General features: G+C 47.3%; 2 protein-coding genes across 2 annotated transcripts in view; one reads left to right on the top strand and one right to left on the bottom strand.

The window, feature by feature from the left end:
• The window catches only part of LOC142924428 (uncharacterized), a 357,538-nt gene that overhangs the window by 280,426 nt on the left and 55,475 nt on the right, over window positions 1–21,637 (top strand). The gene's annotated exons all lie outside the window — the stretch shown is intronic.
• SKOR2 (SKI family transcriptional corepressor 2) lies at window positions 5,686–18,027 on the bottom strand. Its single transcript, XM_032953404.2, has 7 exons — window positions 17,400–18,027; window positions 12,521–14,456; window positions 12,107–12,182; window positions 11,840–11,935; window positions 10,010–10,084; window positions 9,300–9,374; window positions 5,686–8,557 (listed from the first exon to the last, which is right to left on the bottom strand). The coding sequence occupies exons 2-7, from the start codon at window positions 14,432–14,434 to the stop codon at window positions 8,502–8,504; spliced, it is 2,292 nt and encodes a 763-aa protein (XP_032809295.2). The 5' UTR covers window positions 14,435–14,456; window positions 17,400–18,027; the 3' UTR covers window positions 5,686–8,501.

Below are 21,637 nucleotides of genomic sequence, written 5' to 3'. Positions count from 1 at the left end.
CGGCCTTCATCAGGTGAAGGGACGAGACTGTCTGGTAGGACAGCGTGGCTCTTTCACTCCAGCGCTGTCCTACCAGACAGTCTCGTCCCTTCACCTGATGAAGGCCGCTTGTGTTGTGGCCGAAACGTCGTGAGAATATCATTGTGTTATTTTATTTTATCAATTTATTATTTTATTCTCATTCTACGTGACTTTACCGAAAGAACCAAAGAAGAAAAAGTCATAACAGCCCTTTTTTCTTCTCGTCCACCAAAGAGACGGAGCGATGGAATCAGCTCGGATGCAACGGGTCCGTTGCAGCCGCCACCAGCTCTCGACGAGGTGGATCGTTGAGAGTTGGTGGCGGCTGGATTGACCATAAATGATGATGATTCAAGGTGTTCACTTCTGTTCAAAGATGTGTTTTTATGTTATTTGTATAAGGCCTGACAATCGAAACGTTGATTTGATATTCTCTATGCTGTATACGTTTTTTATGTTTCAGATGAAGAATACCGTATGATTTTTAAAAACTTATATTAAACAATGCAGTTTAACTCGAGATATACGCTGTTAACTGTCAAAAATGTCAAGATGCGAGTAACATGTATTGCTTGCTGTAGAATTTCAACATTCGTATTATAAATGTTAATCAATTTAATATGTATATTTAGTGACAAATATTGTATAAACGGGTACGTAATGCGATTAATGTTCAGTCACGACGTGTATAACGTAGAGACGACCGTGAACGAGTCATGTATATCCTAGAAGGGCTATGAAGCTGATAGTTGGCGCAAACGTTGAGCTGATAAATAGAAACATCCTTAATTGTGTTTTATTGGACTCCGCAAAATAACGTCCCAGTTGTCTGTTTTAACCGAGCAGGTTTAGCCTAAACTTTTCAAATGCTTTAACTCTTCCACCTCCCATGGGGAGTGACGCTAAAGCCGATATAACGTGTGCACATTTGGTATTTAAATTTTAGTACGCTTGTTATAGCCAGGGACGCCTCAATGAGTTCCCTGACTCTTTTTCAGGAGGGTCTTGCCGAGTTTTCGCAATGGGGTAAATCATTGCTCTCTAGAATCCTAATGAATTATATTTTCAAAGGTTGAACATGATGCGCGCACAGAATGGCCTACTCATGCGAATTATTTTATGGGATCTTGATTGTTCACTTTGCAGACGATGAGTATTTCTAATCATCAATACACCCACAGTGTTCATTAGGGCGGTCGCTGGAAACAAACCTTTAACCTCTGCAAGGAGCAGCAAACGCCGCTCTAGTCCCGACCCCACTTTAGGGGCGATCCATTTAGTACGTACGCATGGAGGGGGGGTTAACCCAAATGCGAACGCTTGCGTATGGGTCTTACTTACAATGTACGTACGCATAGGAAACGGGGGGGGGGGGGGGGGGGGTGAAGCCTCAATAATACATTGTCTACATTGGCCTTCAAATGAGCCACAGTTCAGTTTCTTCAGCTGTCAGACAACAAGTACTACTGGGAGAAGTGGGACTGTGGGAGAGGTGTCACTTGTATGCCACCGTGCCCCCTGACTGTGAGCTATCACGCTGCTGTTCTTGAGCCTGACATTGCGCGTTTTGACGAAATACCTATAATACGTCCGCTGTTCGACTGGGTTCAGTCGGCGTTTGAACCTAGCGGACACAAGACAAACTTTGTAACGGTACGCAACTTAATTCTTTAATGCAGCCGGCGGTGGACTATCTGTTTGATCGTGTAAAAAGTACGCGTGCATACAGGGAGGGGGTGGAGGGGTTTGCGTACGTATTAAATGGATGGCCCCTGACGAGTCCTCATCAAGATGCAGCAAGTAGTAAATCAAGATATACTCGACTTAAAGCGTTCGTGACTTTGCGTCTTTCGGTAAAGTAAAAACAAAAATTGTTCTACGTGACTTTGCCGAAAGACCACTCATTCACATCCACGCGTTACCTGCATTGTTCCTTAAATATTCTTGAATTTCTCCCACTGATTGGCTGGTGGAATTTTTGTCTGAAACAGAAAAGTGGGCTGGTATTTGTACAAGCATCACACCAACAATAGCCACGTATGCTCATCATAGCCACAATGCCGTGTGTGTGTGTCAGCGACTCAGTCGCTCTCTATGCTGCCAACCCTGACTGAGCAGCGCACGATGTGGGGGAGATCCTCATCCAGCAGTGGACAAATGTCTGTACATGCACACATGGGGCGAATGTAGCGGCGGTGTTCACGTGAACCCATGACTGCATACACATTGTACAAATAGAGAATCGATTATAATAGAGTGCGTGCCGTTGCTCTATCCCTAATAATATGAACTGTTATAGTGTACATGCATTAATGTTTAAAGTCGTATTTGGAAAGTACAGAAACACTCATCTAGCACCCAATAGCTGCTTAACATTACAGTACAGTGACATACACCTACTCAAACTACAATACAGTCGTCTAATCAGTTGTTAAAACATGTTACAAAACATTTTACAGTATATTGAATTATAATTTCTAACGATTACTTTAAGCCATTTATCAGTGCACTGCTGGATGAAGAACATCTTGTCGATTGTGCGGGTTGTTTGTATGTAATGTATGTTGAACTTCTTTGGCACCGTGCGTAGCCAACCGTGCTAGTCGCAGGTGCGGGAGAAGGACTAACACACTAAACACAACAAGATGCAGTTATAAATAACTGCAAAGAAATTCGTTTGCAATCACCGCATTGATCGGCGCCTTGAATATATTCATTCGCCACATAGCGAATTAATATATTCATTCGCCACATAGCGAATTAATATATCCAAGGCCCCTTACGAGTCCTGCATTTGTGTGTGATATATTCACACAATGAATATATTCACACAATGAATATATCCAAGGCCGGGAATCGAACTCAGGTGGTGGAGTTGACAGACAAGCATTGTGCGCACCGCTGCACCGCCACCATCGTAATACATCGCGATCGTGTTACCTGTTTGTAGATAATCCATCGCAGTAATGTAATAACAATCGACTCGAACGCCTCGCTCTTCAGCATGCGGAGCGCATTACACAAGGTGGTACACACACTCTCTGTATGCCCCGCCCGTGAGTCTGTGTGGCGTGTACCCTGGTGCATGGATGAATGAATGAATGGGGTAGCCCTGTGATGAGATTGCCGTGCGCGTGTGTGGGTGTGTAGCGTCTTGCGGTAGGGGCCACAGGTGGTGCATCAGCCACTCATCTCTCAGTCAGTCGACCCGTGGCACCTGCAGGATCTGCCCCGTGACCTCCTGCCAGAGGACACTTCACGTGGCCTCAAGGTGCACCTAGCTTGGCACAAGCGTCGTGGTGATGTCACCGCCACTTAGTGGCGAATGGCGATTGTTGTTGTTGTTGTTGCGTTTTTGCGGTGGTTGTAGGGGTTAGCGCTACGAACCTGGCCACCCGGGTTCGATTCCCGCTCACGGCCAACACCAAGTGACGATTGTCTGAACCGTGTCCTGGGCCTCCCCTAGGTCGACTCAGCCTCAACTGAGAACCTGGTGCGGTGTGTAGTAAACATCGCCACTGGGGAGACAAAGGCGGCCGGGCGTGGTGTTGGCCACCCACCCACTCGTGTGCCGTGCCGGCCTTCACAGGTGCTCGCTAACAGCACTCGTCGCGACAGCGTCTGAAAGGAAGCGTTACGAACCCGGCGACCCGAATTACAACTATAAAAACTAAACTATAAACTATATGTATTTACTGGGCAATGCCCATTGAGCTATATAGCTCTTTTTTCGGAAGCGACATGACCACAAGTAATAGCTCAACGAAGTGGCTTATTACGTGGGGATTTAAAGCAGCGAAACGCTCTTAAACGCAGGTTTCTAAACGTGGAGAAGAATCCACGGGATCACCTGATGAGAGAGACACATTGCAAACTCCAAATATACAGCAGGCGTCAGGGTCGATAATCGAACTCACGACCTCCTGCATACCAGGCGAGAGAGTTAACATCCCGATTCCCGCTCACGGCCAACACCAGTGACGATTATCTGGGCCTCCCCTAGGTCGACTCAGCCTCAAATAAGTACCTGGTGCGGTGTTTGGGGATACAAAGGCGGCCGGGCGTGGTGTTGGCCACCCACCCCCCTTGTGTGCCGTGCCAGCCTTCGTAGGTGCTCGCCAACAGTATGATCATGATCTGTGTGTATTTGCGTTTGGGCTGTTGGTAGCGTCATGCGGAATGCTCATTTATCGTACGGATACATTGCGCCGAAAGAGTTCAGTGATTCTGTACTTGCTCTATTGCTATAGTACTATACTACCTTCAACTTTCATGAACGACGACTGGGTGTTGTAGGTTAGCGATTTGTCGTATTATCTGGCTGTATAGCAAATAAAAAATAGAATTACTTTACTATTCAAATAAAACATTTGTGTTTTAATATTTAAGTGTTTTATTTATTTAGGAACCCTTTTTAACATATGCGACAGGCCCAGCACGAGCTTAATCCGGCACTGGCCGTGATGGCCTTCAATAGGTGCTCACTAACAGAAACAGCACACTTTTTTAAAAGTGTTAATCGTATCATTGAGACGGTTAATAGTCGTCTTTTCCCATTCAAGGTCACAGTACATTGATACGTGTCATTGAGAAGTTATAATTACCCCCAGAGCACCAGTTCTATCAGCCGCCCTTCGCCACTTTCCTGCAAGGCAATGCAATGCTTATCACAAGAGACACAATTCACAATACACTCAGGCGAGACGGAAACCCTTTCGAAGACGCTATTAGCATGCCTAAGCTTACACCACACACCTTGTCTGTGGTGTATGGGCCACTGCGAGCTTCATTGTACTTCATGAATATACACGTACAGCTCTTTGTCATTCCACTGCTGGATGAGGGCCTCCCCACACCGTACGAGTAGTAGTGGAGGTGGGGGGGGGTTAATTTAACCGCACATCACCAGAACGATCAAGGCGGGTTTGTGAAGGCGGACAACGAAAGACGTGGGGAGCATAGAAGCACTGAACAACAATGGATTTCTGCTGCACAAGACCACTGCTGCCCACAACGTAGCCCCGAGGCCTGTGACACATTTTTTTACGCATGGTGGGTCGTTTATCCAAGTACTTGTCCAGGCTCGAGCATGCTTAGATTCTGCTGTCTGGTGAGACCGGGAGCATTACGTGTGATTTAGTCATCGGTCGGAGCTATAAGCAAAGTTGAACCAGGTGCAAAAGTAGAACACCATGCATACATTTTGTTTGTCAAAATCAGTTAATAATTGGCCTCACATTGTATATGGCAGATTCACCTTTGGATGTAGTATAGCAACAAGTGTCTTATCGCAAGTTATGTTCTGTGGATGAACCTTAGGTGTGTTTTTACCGCAATATAATTCACACCACCTTGTAAACAATATACATTTGTCTCCACATAGGAGAACATGCAGACGAGTGATAAAGCGCAGATTTGTTCAGTGTGAGTGTCTATTGCAATAACAGTTAAATCTGTTCCCTTAATCAGTTGGACGTTGTCTTGAAAAAAGCAACGTACAGGTACAGTACAACCCTCTTGTCAATCCCCTGCTGGAAGATCGCCTTTGTTGGTCATGCAGGAAGTATGACCATACTTCACCACTGCCATCGCAGTATCACCAAACAATGTATTGATTTGTAAGGTAGTGCCTGGCGTTAAAGGAAGGAAATACACATTAAGACATTTTCCAATTCGTGAACATCCCTTTATTGTATACAACGAAATACATGCATATACGTGTTCACAATAAGTGTTGCCGATTAACACGTGTGCGTGTACACAGCGGTGTTTCTCCATGTCTTCTTCATATACCCGTGCATATTACTGCTCTCTCAATGTTGATATTCCTTTATTGCGACGATGCTGTGCTACATAAAGTATGTTGAACTTCTTTCGCACCGTGCGTAGCCAACCGCGCTAATCGTAGGTGCGGGGAAGGACAACAAACTAAACACAAAAAGCAGTTCTAAAGAAATTCGCTTTCAATCTAGATTCAAGTCTGGGCATGTACTTAGAAGTAGATGGCCAGATTTGAGTGTCCCAGTACCATTACAGTATACAGTATATACTACCGTTACAATATACATGGTGTGCATTTTTTTTTTGTTCACAGTCCAGTATTTCAGTTTACCTCCAAAGACCAAATTTCACATTCAACGCGAACTCGTTTGCAGCGATTTTTATGAAGCATGATTCCGAAAGTTGTCATAATTGTAGAGTATTTCTGAATCCTTCCTTGTTTGTTTTACAACCTGGATACTCTTGATCATTGGGATGTTGCACTGTATGGGGTTTTCTAGGCTAAATACTTTGATAGAATACTATCATGAAGCCTCGTTATATACAACGTGGCCCTGTTAACTGTCACAGTTTTTGGATCATAGAGCAAACCCAGTCGGTACGCATCTCATCACAATATGCTCAACATCTCACTGCACATTCATACATGTATAAGCCTTAATCGATCAGATGATGGCCTCCCTCACACCGTGCCAGTCACGGGGGTTGTTTAGCATACTTCGCTATGCTGATCAGGGCGTGTTGGTGACAACGGAGGGTCTATGTCCAGAGCCGGTTCAGACATTCTCTCTCACTGCTGAGGTTAGCCATGGCCAGAAGGCAGTCACGTCGCTGGGTTCATAGCACAGATTCACAAGTATGGCAGACATATTAATGCCTCGAAAGCAGTCCAATCTCTATTTAGGCAGCATTATAGAGAGCGAGCCCAAGCAAAGGGCTTGCACCACGTGAATAGCCAACAGGTAGTGAGAATTCATAAGAGGTTTTTTTTGGGATTAGATCTCGTAAATAAAAATGTCGTTAAACCCGCCACCACCCGACACAGCCAATTAGTAAGGTGTGTCACGTAAACAGAACGTGTTAATTCGTTACGAGTACAGCACACCGGTGTGTTGGAGAGTAAATCCACAACATTTACAATTTGAGTATGACGTTTCGCCAGTAATTACAACTCGCATCATCAGGCGACAGCCAGATTTGTGGAGAAATGCTCCTGTTTCGTTCTTAAACAGAGGGATAGATGTGATGTCATCACTTGTGAGCCCCTCAGGTGCAAAGGCACCTGTAAGGTGGTAAGGTCTGTCACTGTTTACGTGACGAATGTTAATATTTGGCTGTGTCGGATGGTGGCGGGTTTAAACATTTCTATTTACGCGATCGAACCCACGAAAACCTCTTATGTATAATATTGGTCGCAAAAGCCTATGTGTCAAACAGGTAGTGAGAATCCGAGCCCTATCTCCCGTTACTCCTTCAGCCAAAACTGTCCAGGTTGCTCAGCGGTAGAGCTAGGGCCCCGTAATAGAAAGGCTGCGACCTCAAATCCTGATTGGGGATCAATTCAGCCCATCATCCATCTCAGGTCGATATTGCTGTGGTGGAGATTGGCCCTATTGTTAGTAAGGGAGACATGCGCACATCTATGAAAATGAACATTTGAACATGAACATTTCCTAACATGTAAATTGGGTTCTATATGCGTGCTCTGCTCATCGTACGAAAATAAATCCTGGTTAGGTCCCCATATGGGCTAAGATGGAAGGGTGTCCACTAGAGGAAGCTCTAGAGAGCCCCACTAAAGGATATCTAGCCTCTTCCACACTGACTCGATGTCTTCAAAGAGGTGGGAGTACCCATTCTTTACCCCACCACATGTGACCTACCGATCGACTAACTGTAATACCGCTGAGTGGACAGATGCAACGGTATTGAATAAACTTGCCGATTTTGTCAATTGCCGTGCCAGGAAACCAACTGGAGATCTCTGTGTGCTGATCATCACACCACGGCAGCATATGGCAAGGCTGGCCTCTTACGGGGTTAGAATGAATGCGTTGCTCTAAGGCTGTGGATCTGGAGGCGCGCAGAGGCATCCACTCACAGCCTTCGGTGACCGTCACCCACGTGGGGCTGGACATTGGCACGGGCCCACGGCGGTCTGAAGCAATCACGTTCCCATGCGTGACCTCGTGAATATCCCCGTGAGCCCTCGCGGCGAGCCTCCGCATGATGAGCTGTAGAAGGCCTATGGGGGCCCACTGTATTTCCTATCTAAAGAGAGGGTGTTCACATTCAGCGTTGGAATTGAACATTTTCCAAAGATCGCACCTGTGCATACGGATCCTTAATGCAAGTGCGACCGACCGTTAAGGTTGCATTTTTGGGAGAAGCGTTTTGTTTTTGTCGCGCAAAATGCACTGCATATGTTTTAAATCAGCTCCCCGCAAGCACTTGCAAACAGTGGTAGCCTTCGTGGGCAGCGGATCACGAACAACGTGAAAATAAGCCATTCTAAAAGCAATACGATATCCGAGTCGACTAGCGACACACGGGGAACGGCAGAACAACTCCATCGCCCGCTATATACACGGGGAAAGTCAAAACGTAGCGAATAAACTAAATGTTTTGTACACAAATGTACAGGGAATTTCTGAGACAATGAACATATAAATAGCAGGAGTTCATAAATACTGTATTTACTAGAAGTGCTTGAATAGCATCTTGTAGGGGTAGGGATGTAGTGAGCTTGGAACATCTGAAAGAGAAGAAAACGTAACAATTCCTATATGATTGGTCCCTTTGTAAGTTCAAAGAGAACAAATTATAATGAAACAGGATTGATAACACAAAAGCCAGTTTTGACCACATAAACAAAGCATATGAGGTGTACGTTACAACACTAATGATGTGACAGAATATATCTATATGATTATATCTTTCTCCTGACAGTGCTTAAAAGTATTATCATTATTTCTAATGTCAATTTTGAAATCACCACAATTGAGCAATTTCTATAATAATAAAATAACTCGGTTATATCTATTGCAATACGCACAAGGCCTCAAAGCGTTTTACATAAAGCTTGAGTTACGGAGAAAGCCTGTTGTAAACACAGTTGAGTTTTAAGACACGTCTTCAAAAGTGTAAGACTCAAATCCCTTAACAGACCGAGGAAGGTAATTCCACAATCTTATTGGAGACGGAGCTTTTTGGCTGCAAAAAGCTCCGTCTCCCATAAGAACAAAGTCTGGTGTTTGGAATAATGAGGAGATCAGAATCCTCGGTACCCATGATCAATTTTCAGTCGTATGCAAAATTACCAAAGTGCTTCCCTGGCAACGCCAGCACCGACACAAACAACTGTGAAGTGCACTTTAAAAACATTACTGTGGTTGTGCGAACCAAATTCCGTACCTCTCCACGTAAATTCAGGAAAACGCATTCTTTTTGAGATACATAATAAGGCGATACACGTGCCACATTGTAGGCCACGATACCTTTCACAACCTGCAGCGCCTCGTGGTCTGCCAGCTCCTCTTTGTACGGGGTCGTGCGCTTCTCTTCAAAACCGTCTAGGTCGGCACAGCGGCAGGAGGAAGGGGGACGCCAGGTGCGCATCAATCGTATGCGAAGCGATTGTACTCGAAGTGGTTCTGCAACCAGTGGCGCAGTGTGTATGTTGAACTTATTTCGGGCCGTACATAGCCAACTGTGCTAATCGGAAGTGCGGGGGAAGGACAACAAACTAATGACAAAAAGCAGTTGTAAATTTTCAATCGATATTTAAAAGTGCATAGCTCCAGTGGCTTCCTAATATCGGAAGGAAGAGCGTTACAGATAGCCGCAGCAGCGGATCTGAAAGTGCGCGATGCAGTGACCATCTGTGTTCGATGGTGAGCCGAAAATCATAGCAGTAACCATAAAGAATTAACTTAAACGGTTTAATTGATTGTAAACTTGTATATGCAATAGCTGTGACCGGTGGGAAAGCTGCCATTTCTTGTTAGCGGTTAGCTTGGTGCCGTAGTTAGTTTGAGCGCTCGGATTATGGCAAGGATTAGGAACGAGAGAGAAACCTCTTACGCAACAATTTCACGAAAACATTTAACGGATTAAAAAGGGCAACGTGGACTACAAATCACTCTGCGAGTTCTGCCAGCGCCGATCGTCACAGCGTCGTGACCACGTGCGTGTCGCGTGCGTGCACCTTTCACGAACACGAGTTCGTGCTCAAGCTTCCGCCGCATCGCCATCTGGTGCAGCAGAAACGTATGCAGGTTTTCTGTGCACGCCACAAAGGAGAGAAACACGCGGAGGCCGTCGCTATACGGAACGGCAGATCCTAATGAAGGTTTTTGGGTTAGATCACATTATTTTTAAATGTGTCGCAACCCTCCACCACCCGACACAGCCAATCAGTAACAGGTCCCTGCAGGGTGGGCTGGTAGGAACATTGGAATTTTGCACAATTTTATTACACCCAACAGCACGAGATTTCACTTCGTAAAGTATTGAAAGGGGACGGACGGACAGACGGACACATTAATCTATTGCAGGCTGGTACACTCAGTTTACAACTTCGTTCCTACCAGTAAAAAATAGTCACGTTGACAAAAGACAAATAGTTCACTACTTTAGCCCACCGGTGTGTTGAAGAGTGGATCCATAACATTTACAATTTGAGTACGATGTTTCGCTGGAAATTACATCCAGAATCTTCGGCCATGGTCGGTGCACTGCTGGATGAAGTCCTCCCTAAAACCGTCATCGTCTCTCACGATACTGCGATGCAGCAATCTCTCAAGCACTTCCGCACGAGATAATTTCCTTGCCCCAGCTCCACGGTGGACATTCTGTCAGGCATGTTCTCTTTCCTGTGACTGCCTACTTGGCATATGCTATCTAATTTATGTGTTTCTTTTTCTGTCTATACATTTACTCTGTGTATACAGGGGTTATCTAGGCCTGCTATGCTGTATTTGAAGTGGTCAAAAATAATCCCAGAGTTTTCATGATATAGTACCATGTGTTTATACGATAGTATGGCTATTACTATGTCCTATAGGGGCTCTTATCCAGTTTGATTTTAGCGACATCCCTGCTGTCATAATATGGAAGGCTTGAGTTTATCACATAGACGTTGAGACTATGACAGACTGCTTACATGAGAGCCGGATCGAACACGGTCTGTTATTAAACACCGTTACTGACTTCATGACACTGTGACTGCCTGTGACTTAAATACCATTCACGCAGTGGTGGCCGGGTGGCTCAGAGGTCAGGGTGCAGAGTCGGCACTGCAGAGAGGCTGGGTTCAAATCCAGGCAGCTGCCTCTGATTTAACAAAATTCTTGAGTGGAGTGAGTGCTCAGCCGAGTCACTAATAATTTCACAAACAAAAACTGTCACATTACATTTGGTTCTGTATTTAATTTGGCAAAATTTCAGTTCAGTTTGACTGTCATGCTGCAAACCTTGAACTCATATGATAGAGTAGTGGGGGAGGTACTACCCTATTCTGTTGACCAGATTACTTGAAGGATCTCTGAGGTTGCTCTGTGATATTCCCTTCTGTGGGCCATTCTTTAACCTGAAGAAATGCACTGCAATGTGAGAGACTGGGATGGATAATGCCTCGCACAGGAAGTAATTCATACGATAGGAATAATAATATTAAATAGTAATAAAATGCCATGCACATGTGTCATAAACATCTGTAGATTATGGCAAATATGGACATTACGAATTCTGTGGCAAGGAGTTTGCTTTTGAGTTGTCTGAAATTTGACATTTTTGGACTCTAGATGAGTGACACAACAGCAAGAATTATTCTTCGGCAAAACTATTGTCTTCACGAACATTTCGGGAGACAATTCCAGATAACTAGGAGATTGCAAACACGTTTTTTTTTGTACTTAAAAACCATTAACCAATGACGTGTGCAGCAGGCGTTTAAAAAATGCATGCACGCACACACGCACACACAGACCAACGGCCGGGCACATCGAACGCAAACAAACTGTGCGACGATCTTTACCGTTTTGAAAATACAGCGGAGTGTCCAGAGGTTTCAGATCCCTAGGTGATCCCAAGCCTTCCAGTGCGAGTTCATTGTCTCCAACTCTGCCCGTGACTGCGGAAAAATAAACCGATTCGAGGATTATTGGAAGGGTAAACAATGTGACGTGGATTATCCCAGCAGAGCTAATCGATAGTGTTCTTGAAACGGCATTTCAATCACCAAGCCGGCGCTGTCATTCCTTAAGCTCGTCCATACTCGTGTTTCAACCGTGCCTTCACTCACCAATGAAGTTGCAGTAATTGGGGTTTGGAGTCTCCGTCTCCAATGAAGAATTAGCAGCTGAACGCTCTTGACAGTCCTGTAAGATTGACATCGAGATAATATACTCAGTGTGTATGCTTGAGTTGATGTAAAATGTTACAATACAACACTGTAAAAAACACATAACCTTATTAATATCCAGAGATGAGATTAGTCTAGGTAGTTCAAACTAGCTATCAAACATAACTCAATCGGAATAATGCACGGCAATCATCGCCCCCTACTGCAAAACCTTGTAGTGTCCGCCTGAAAAAGAGTCGTGAAACTCAGTGAGGTTTCTCTGGGTAAACAATTATAATTATAATAATCATATTATAAAACGCACAAGACACCGATATATTTTATGTGACACACCCTTATAATGCGATGCCGTACCTTCATTTGCCCTACAGCGTCCTCATCAGAGAGCAACAGGTGTCCATTTCTGGATCTCTCGCTTCTCTCGTTGGCGTTTGCGGTGCCGGCAGCAACACCATCGCCCTTGTCCTCCTTGGAGGCCCATCGCTGCTGCTGCTCCTCCATGAGGCCGGTAAACCTGGCCTCGGAGGAGCCACCGGCTCCGTCCACGCACAGCTTCCGCTCCGCGTCCCTCGCCGCGCCCTCCGCACGCAGTCGGCGAGCGCCCTCGGGGAGCGGGGAGCACGGCGGAGAGGCGCACGGCCGACCCCTGGGTGCGTCCGCCGCGCTCTGCAGCCCGGCGCCGTGAAGCTTCGCGATGCTCATCTCCGATGCGTCGGCCGCCACCACGGGACGAAAGGCCGAGATGTACGGCGGTGGGCGGCGGCCCCGAAAAGCGGCACCCTCCTGATGATGGTGATGATGGTGATGCTGCTGCTGCTGCTGCAGGTTATTGCCTCCCCTGCTCGCGGTGCCCAGAGGCCTCATCTCGTCGTCCTCCTCCTTCCTGGAATGCACGCTCGAGCAGCACTCGCTGCTCACGCTGCTGCCAGGCGTCGGCGGAGTCTCGTGGTCACTGTCGTGGCACAGCGTCGCGGCTTCCGGCGCGGCCGTCGTGCCACGGATCCAGTGGGCGGCAAACTTACGCGTCTGCGGCTGCGGAGAGGGGAACTTGGGGAGGGTCACTCCACCGTGCGCGCTCTGCAGGTGCCAGAGCATGTAGAAGGGCGAGTAGACAGCCTCCTTGGGTGCCGGCCACAGGGAACACCCCAGCTTGCTCGGGTTGACCCCGTACGGCGCAAGGCCATCGTCCTTCTTGGCGGTGAGAAGCCTGGGCGGGGACACGCTGTGGTGGAAGTTGGGAAAGCCGGGGAGCGACGCGGACGGGAGCTGCAGTTGCCCGCGGGCCTTGCCCAACGACGCTGCCGTGGAAGCGGCCACGAACTCGGCCGGGTGCTCCCGCGGGAAGGGAAGCGCTTCGCCGTCGGAGAATCGGGCGCGCTTGAAGGTCGAGGCGATGGACCGTATCTGCTGCTGCTGCTGCAGTAGTGCGCTGCCATCAGGCTGGTGGCTCACGTCGAGCTGCGACTTGACATTTCCCTGCATCGGAGGGAGACCCCTCTTCCTGCTGCCGCCATTGAACATGGCCTTGACGTCCTCCCAAGCGCACACCATGTCCTCCGAGGGAGCCTTGTCGGTGAGCCGCAGGTGGCGGCGCCACGAGTTGAAGTTGGCGGCGTCGGGCTGCACGTACTTGGCGTCGGGCGCGCGGTGCGAGTGGAAGATGAACTTGTTGGGCGAGAAGAAGAGGCCGCAGAGCGAGCACTTGATGCACTTGGCGCGCGAGCTGTTGTAGCGTGCCGGCACGAAGCTGCCGCGGCAGCCCCAGGCGCACTCGTGCGTCACGTCGAACGCGAAGTTCTCTGGCAGCCGCGGCGGCTCGTGGTCGCCCAGGAAGGACTTGCAGAGGCGCTCGGCCTCGCGCCGCGTGATCATGCCGCAGCGGCGCGAAGACACGGGCATGGCGCCCGCCCGCCGCAGCAGCTCGAGCTGCACGGGCGTGCACTGCACGCACGTGATGCCCAGCGCCACACGCCGGTTGTGAATCTCGTTGTAGCTGTAGCTCTTGAGCAGCGTGTTGGAGATCTGGGCGAGGCAGAGGCGCTCCTGGCCGTCGATGACGAGGGACACGATGGGCGCGCCGTACAGCAGCACCTCGCCCACGTGGCCGGGCTTCGGGGTCGGGCTGACCGCCTCGATGACGCCGACGCTTGAGCCGCTGCCGCCGCCACCGCCGACGTTGTCCGGGGTCGCGCCGTGCGGAGGGGGCGCCGGCGGTGCGGGGCCCGGGCTGCTTTGGGCACCGGGCTTCGGGGGAGCTGGGATGTCCATTGTTCGCGGGAAAAAAAGAATCCTGGAATGCACCGAGGGGAGACGTTTCGTCGTAATATCATTTTGGCCAAATGAACGCACAATGAGAGCCACATGACCGAGTTCATATGTCGATCTTCTGGGTAGCGCAGAGGACAAGAATCCTGGAATGCACGAGGGAAGTTTGAATTCTGATAGTTTACCGTTTGCTGTGATGGGTTTTCGAAAGATTAAAAGTGTTGCGTGTGATTAAAGGAGAAGCTTAGATTAATGTTTAAAGCATTACATCATTACAGATTGAGTCTCCTCACTGTTCAAAACTTGTGTATGCAACTAAATTCTGCTACATAAATGTTTTGCTTGTCTTCCTTATGACATATACGCATGACAGTAACCTCACTCATCATCTTCATTTGTTTACAAGGTGTAAATATATTTTATAAATGCGACACAATGCCTTACTTTTTTTGGTGAAATTAATGACAAAAAATATATTAACGAGCCTATCAGTCCTTGGGCCAGAGCAGAAATGGGCACCACCTCGGGTAACTTCAGTCGCATAGATTCATTTTCATGGCCAATGAGAGTGGATTACTTGAAAACCACACTCATTTCAAGTGGTCATAACGTGATTCATTGTTGATGGCCGCAGAGAGAAGTTGGAATCACCAACGTGATGCCACCTCAGGGGGTACCGACAGGTGGAATATCCGATCTGGGCTCACATTTTGAAAATGAAAAATTCTTCAAACATTGTTTATTTTATTTATCAAAATATTATTTACAATAATATAAAAACACGAGGAAAGACAACCCATTTATGATCACATCTTTCTTAAAACCAGCTTAAATTACACTTATTTACTGTTAACTCATGGTAGTTTAACTTGAGTGTGTGTATGTATATATACACAAAGTACATATATACACACTCGTGCTTTAGCCTGGCACTTACAATAAACATTGCAAAAGCACGGTTTTAGGACATGTACATGTTATATAAGAATAACAATGCAACTTTCATAATAAAAAAATTAACCTGCAGATAAAATGACTATAAATCAATGTGTGTAAGCAGATACGAATTCATTTGCAGCTCAGTTCTACATCAGCAATACCGACTACATTTTAAACTAACAAAATATAATTCCATGTTTTAAACGCAGAACATTACTGACGACTACTATTTGATATAATTTCATACTTAAACATAACATGTAGGCTATGTAGGGTGCCGCTCACAAACCCAAGTTGAATATTTTCAAGGTCACGCGTCCTGGTTTTGTTCTTTTGCCGGTTAAACTGAAATACTTCGAGTTTTTGTTTTAAGACAATGCCTCGATGTTTACTGGTCGATCAGCGCAGTCGACGGATGCATGGCAGTCAATAAACGCAGTCTCACGGTAGAGGCATAGATGCAGAAGAGGAGAGGAGAGCAGTGCCGGATTATCCTAGCAAGCAAAAGATAGCTCCACATGTAGCTACGGGCCCCGCACTTTCAAGGGCCCCCGCGCTAAACGCTTTCAAGCTATCAATTCCGGTTCAGTGATTCTGCGCTTGCTCTATTACTATAGTACTATACCGCCTTCAACTTTTATGAACGACTGGGTGTTTAAGGTTAGCGATTTGTCTTATTATCTGGCTGTATAGCAAAGGAAAACAATACAATTACTTTACTATGCGAGTTAAACATTTGTGTTTGAATATTTGTGTTTTCATTTTATTTTTTGTCCCCTTAATAACATGTGCTACAGGCCCCGCACTCGCTTAATCCGGCACTGAAGGAGAGGATCCTGAGCTACCTGTGAATGTGAACGGATTCTCAGCCGTTGACTTTGACACCAAAAAGTGCCGAATTGAGAACAGGATGTTATCCCAGCGAATTAAGACTTCACTTGTTTGTTTAATGTGCCTGTTGAGTGGCGCCCTAATGAACGTACACACAACACATCGTGTGAATAAAACGCGACATTTCTTTAAATATGAGAACAAATATACAAAGACAATAACACAAGATGTACAATCGCATTAATAACGCACCTGTCACTGCTATAAGGTGTTCCCGTAATTCCTTGCTAATTTAGAGCTCAATTTAGATCGCACATTTTGTACAAATTTTTACTAGACCTGCATATGCGGACTAATGAGTAGTACATTCGTGAAACACGGTTTCAACCTACAGTAGTTCACTTGCTTTACCCGATATTGCACTTTGACAAATTCCACCCCGTGCTCGGGGCCATTCAAACGCTGCATCATTTTAGCTTCAGGAAGTGCTGCGTGCAAGTGAATTTTACAACGAGACTTATTTCACTCACTTCTTTCTTTAAAGCATTCTGCATAAACGATGGCTTGAATGAAAATGTCACGTTTGAACAGAGGCACGAAGTTGTCGCGCTGTTTGATATTTTGATACGCAGATTTATAAAGACTTTTTTCATCTTTGATTTATAGTAAAAAAAAATTACACCCTTTTCTCATAGGGTTTCTCTATTTCTCGAGGGCCAAAGTTTGACTTTATCAATAAAACCACTAAAAATATGTTTTGTATTGATTTATTTTCACTTTACCTTTGCCTGATTAAATTAAGTCACAGGAAGTGAATTTGTCGGCGACTATGAATGTGCGTGTGTGTATGTATGTATGTGTTTGTGTGTGTGTATGTGTTTGTATAAGCTCAGTCGCTCTTCCACAGCCCAAGACCGCCGGCAGTGGTGGCAACAGTAGCAGGGCACTGCACGGTGGGAATGTGCAAACTAACGAGGAGGAAAAAAAACCTAAAACATTTTTTTTTTACCCCTAACACACGCACCTCCGATTAGCGCGGTTGGCTACGTACGGCGCCGAAGAAGTTCAACTTACAGTCCATACTCCATAACTTACTGCAAACGGGATGAACAACAAACGAGTGCTTTCGTACAAATGAAAAAAAAAACAGCGTCAAAAAAAATCATGCCGCACACGTACGTACGCAAATGACCCATACCTTTCGTGTGATGGGACGGAACCAGACTGAGAGACGATAGCTGGGAGGACAGCGGGAGCAGCGGCGGCACCGGCGATGATCAGCCTGGGATGAAACGAGAAGCCGAATTTGGAGCCAGCGAGCCAAGCGCAAGCGAGCAAGACTCCATGTGGCCACGCGGAGCCCCCCGGGTTAATTGGCCTGCACGCGCTCCAGCCCAAGCGGTCACCCGCCGCCACCACTCGCTGCTGCAAAAAGGCAGCGTGTGGTCAAAGCAAGCGCACACACACATATATATACACACACACGCGCGCGCGCATGCACACACACACACGTGCGCGCGCGCGCACCACGCACATCTGTCACGGGGGAACCCAAATGACTGCAGCAATAGGATCAACGTCTCCCGACCACAGCCAGGTCCATTGGCTCAGAGTCTCTGACGAGAAAGGCGTCGGTCAAAGGCGCCCAACCAGCTGGCCAATGGATCCCAGTAGTTGTGTATGTGTGTAGCACCGCCGTACGAACCCGAGTTTAATTCCCAATCACGGCCAAAACGGCCAACACCGGAATCGGTCCTAGGCCTCCCCTAGATCGACTCAGTCTGAAATGAGTACCTGATGCGTTGCGTATACATTGCTGCTTGGGAGACAAAGGCGGCCGGGCGTGGTGCTGGCCACCCACCCCGTTCGTGTGCCGTGCCGGCCTTCATAGGCGCTGCTCGCTAGCAGCACTTGCCCCCAAAAGTTATGCTCAGGCTATACGGGTGGGTGGGGGGGGGCCTTTGTATACGGTCGGCACTCTTGCACAGGGATGCTCATAAACGTAGATTTTGCACACGCAGGAGTGTGCGACTCACGGCGACGAATTTACACGTGCGGTTCCCACCCGCCCTGAGGCGTGCATGCGCTCACCTGCGGTGTATGGAACTACAGGCTTCAATGAGGCGGCTCTGTCTTTCTTCAGCAGCCTGCACACCATGCGACGGTGGTCTTCTTTTCAGGGTGTAAAAACAAACAAAGCGAAAACCCCCCCCTGCACAACGTTAACGACTGTGTGCGTGTGGGATGGGTATCCCTGGGGGGACCGGTGGCGCAGTGGTTTGCGCGCTGCGATGCGAAGTCGGCGACCCGAATTCCAGTCCCGCTCGCAACCAACTTTCAGCGATGAATATCTGATGCGGTCTGGGACCGCCCTTAGGTCGACTCAGCCTCAAATGAGTGCCTGGTGTGGTGTGTAAACATCAGCACTGGTAAGCCAAAAGTGACCGGGCGTGGTTCTAGCCACACCACTCCCTTTGTGCGCCACGATAGCCTGTATAGGTGCTCGCTAACAGCGCCTGCCCCAACAGTCTGTAACAGGCTACACGGGGGTGGTCTTTGTATTTTTTGGGGTATCCCTGACCAAGGCAGGTCCTTTGAAGGTGAATGTCCAAATGAACCATGGGATGATAGTTTCTTAAAAGTCAAATGTGTAAATGTCAAGTAAATCACTAACAGTAGAGCATTCTTTAAAATGCAAGATCATAATTATCGTGATAAATACAGTACACATAAGGATCAAATACAATACATTAATACAATAAATTAGGCTCATCTTTTCATTCGGCAATATTGGCACCGCACTTAAAAACGGATTAGGTCATTATGATGTTTATCAATACAGGACTAACTGAAGGTTTAGCGTATAATTTGTCATACCGTGTTCCGTGTATGCATTTGACATGAATGTGCAGCCAACCAAATAAGTAACAACTTCAAATCGATGGCACTCAACACGTAGACTTGCAACACCCTTCGCTTCTCACGATATGCACACATACATTTATGAAAATGTTTCTCAGCGTTACATTATTTTAATGAGATATGGTTAAGATAAGTTCATTCACTTCCCAGTTAAAATCCAGACTTAGAACATTCCAATGTGTCCTCTGCCTATGATCGACCTCCTCTTTCTTTCTTTCTTTGAAACAAACACGCTTCATGTTCATGTGCAGTGTCTTGAGATGCGGCCCGCATTTAGACATCGCAGTGTAACTCCGAATCGTATTATAATTGCATTGTGAGCCCTTTCATACTCCGTCGCATCATGCCGATGTACCACCCGAGTCAACAAACTCGTGAACGCAGTTGTCGGCTTCCAAAGATAGCGATCGTTGCACTGCCCTGGCAGGTTCGCCACGAGCACGAAGCGGGCAGAACGGACGACACAAATCTGTCTCGGCTGTTGCATGGGATGAGCGGGGGCTCGGGAAGGGAGGCATGCCGGGATAGTCTCGAACAAAGGCGGATCTAGAAACTTCCCAAGAATGTAAAACTTTTCACATAGGGCCCTACATTAATACAAACATTCTACGTATAGGGGGGATGGGCCGGTCAGCCCCATCGCCTCCCCCAAATTGGCTCCGCCACTGATCTAGGCTGCAAAAAATACGAGATGCGTTGTTTAGAAAGGTAAGTGGGGCAATAAACAACATTGGTGAAGAAAATGTCAAGAAAGACTTTTGCGATGACCGGCCCATCCCCCTTATGGTTTGGGTGCGTATCAAGACTGGACACAGACGGGTCAATTCATGGCAGAGATGAAGGAACGAGAGGCAGATGAAGGAGGAGTGCTGGGTGTCTGACACATACTAGAGAAGGATGTGGATTTCGATTTTTTTTGAAAAAATATTTTACCTGGAAAGTTCCTTGGAAATGAAACCTCTTATTTACAAGTTTATCCAGGGTGTTCAATGGCACGCACAAAGCGAACATGTAAATGGCACACCACATACAAAGACTTACAAAAACTACAACTTATCCAGTAGGCCTTTATAAGGATGTCAAATTCATCCATAACGGGGGTAACGAACAGGAGAGCCAAAGCGGCACGGATGGACATCTCACCGCAGCCAAATGCGCATATACAGACGTTGCACACCGCCGGTTGAAACGTGCAACGTTCTCGAGCTGCGTAGCGAACGCCAAGCGTGGCAGCACAAAGCTTTTGGACATGAACAGCGCAGGAGAACTCGTGCAGGACACACGCAGGTTTTGTCGGGACTTCACTCGGCACCATCGTGGCGGAAGCCGGCGGAGGGGCTAGGGGCTGGGGGCTCTCCTCGCGCACGCGGGCGCCTCTCCCGTTTGCAGTTTGGGGACTGCACGGAGTAATTCCAACTGGCGACCCCAATAAATAGAAAGTTGTATGGCGATTGATTTCTCTTTGGTATCAATCAATAAGTGCTCTGGTCTTACGCTATTACGTACCCTACCGCCCTTCGCCCAGAAAATATCACGGCGATGCAAGTAACATTTAAAAGGTTGTTTTCAATTGACCCGACAGTCAACACATTAACCTGCGGGAGATGTTCTAGTGCTTGATTATCGATCGGAGACCAAAATGACGAACCCCTGCCTACTCCAATCCGCCCTCCTTTTTTTTGCACCAGTGTGAAGCCATCGCATTTCATAACGTTTAGTCACTACAAGCCACGAGCGTGCGAATGAGCGAACGTATGCAACGCCTCCGATTAGCACGGTTTGCTACGTGCTGTGCGAAAGAAGTTCAACATGCATACAATACAATGGGACGTGACTCTACGATAAAATAAAACGCGCACGCATGTGATATGCGTCCATTACATGCGTGAAGATGCGGTGCAGTTGATGGTGCACAGCACTGTAAGTCTGAGTTTGAAACCTGGCCCTGGCTGACATCATTAGGGAGTGATATCTAAACCGCTAACCCACGCGAAGCAGCTTGGTGAAGTATGGTCACACAACTCCCATGCCCGACACACGGTGTTGGGTGGTGAGAGAATTGCCTTCATGCATCAGTGGGGAAAAAAATGGGTGTACATTATTAATTTATTCACACGGTGTACAATCGAATTTTTTTCTGATGATTTCATGCAAACTTTACACTGCGACAAACTCGAGTCTGGTCCAACGTATGTATGCCGAACCTCTTTCACACCGTACGCAGCCAACCGTGCTAGTCGGAGGTGCATGATGAGTTGCTCGTCGTTTGCACGAAAGCATTATAGAATTCGTTTCTACTCATCGATTTCCAAACACGCGTCATTATCCGTTGCGCGCGCGTCTGCACGTGCGAGCGTCATCCGCGGTCATTCTTTTCGCAATCGGTGGCGGTCGAGGCTTCCTTCCTCCGCGCGTGCAAGCGCCGCTTTTTGACCGTGCACCCCGGCACCACTAAAGCTCAGGCGTCCACGGCCATCTCCCCACCTCCTCCTCCCCGCCGCCGCCTACTCGCAC

Source organism: Petromyzon marinus, chromosome 13 (genome assembly GCF_048934315.1).
Source record: "Petromyzon marinus isolate PM22_M1 ecotype Great Lakes invasive population chromosome 13, UKy_Petmar_22M1.pri1.0, whole genome shotgun sequence".
Classification (NCBI taxonomy): Eukaryota; Metazoa; Chordata; class Hyperoartia; order Petromyzontiformes; family Petromyzontidae; genus Petromyzon; species Petromyzon marinus.
The sequence above is the reverse complement of the archived record's forward strand: the minus strand, read 5'-3'. Positions and strand labels throughout refer to the sequence as shown.

Bases quoted from the DNA above. Each gene is read 5' to 3' on its own strand.
- SKOR2 (XM_032953404.2), bottom strand. From the start codon at position 14,434: ATGGACATCCCAGCTCCCCCGAAGCCCGGTGCCCAAAGCAGCCCGGGC. The intron at 12,183-12,520 runs GTACGGCATCGC...TCAATCTTACAG, and splicing joins ACGCTGTAGGGCAAATGAAG to GACTGTCAAGAGCGTTCAGC. The intron at 8,558-9,299 runs GTATCGTGGCCT...CTTCTCTTTCAG, and splicing joins GGCGCTGCAGGTTGTGAAAG to ATGTTCCAAGCTCACTACAT.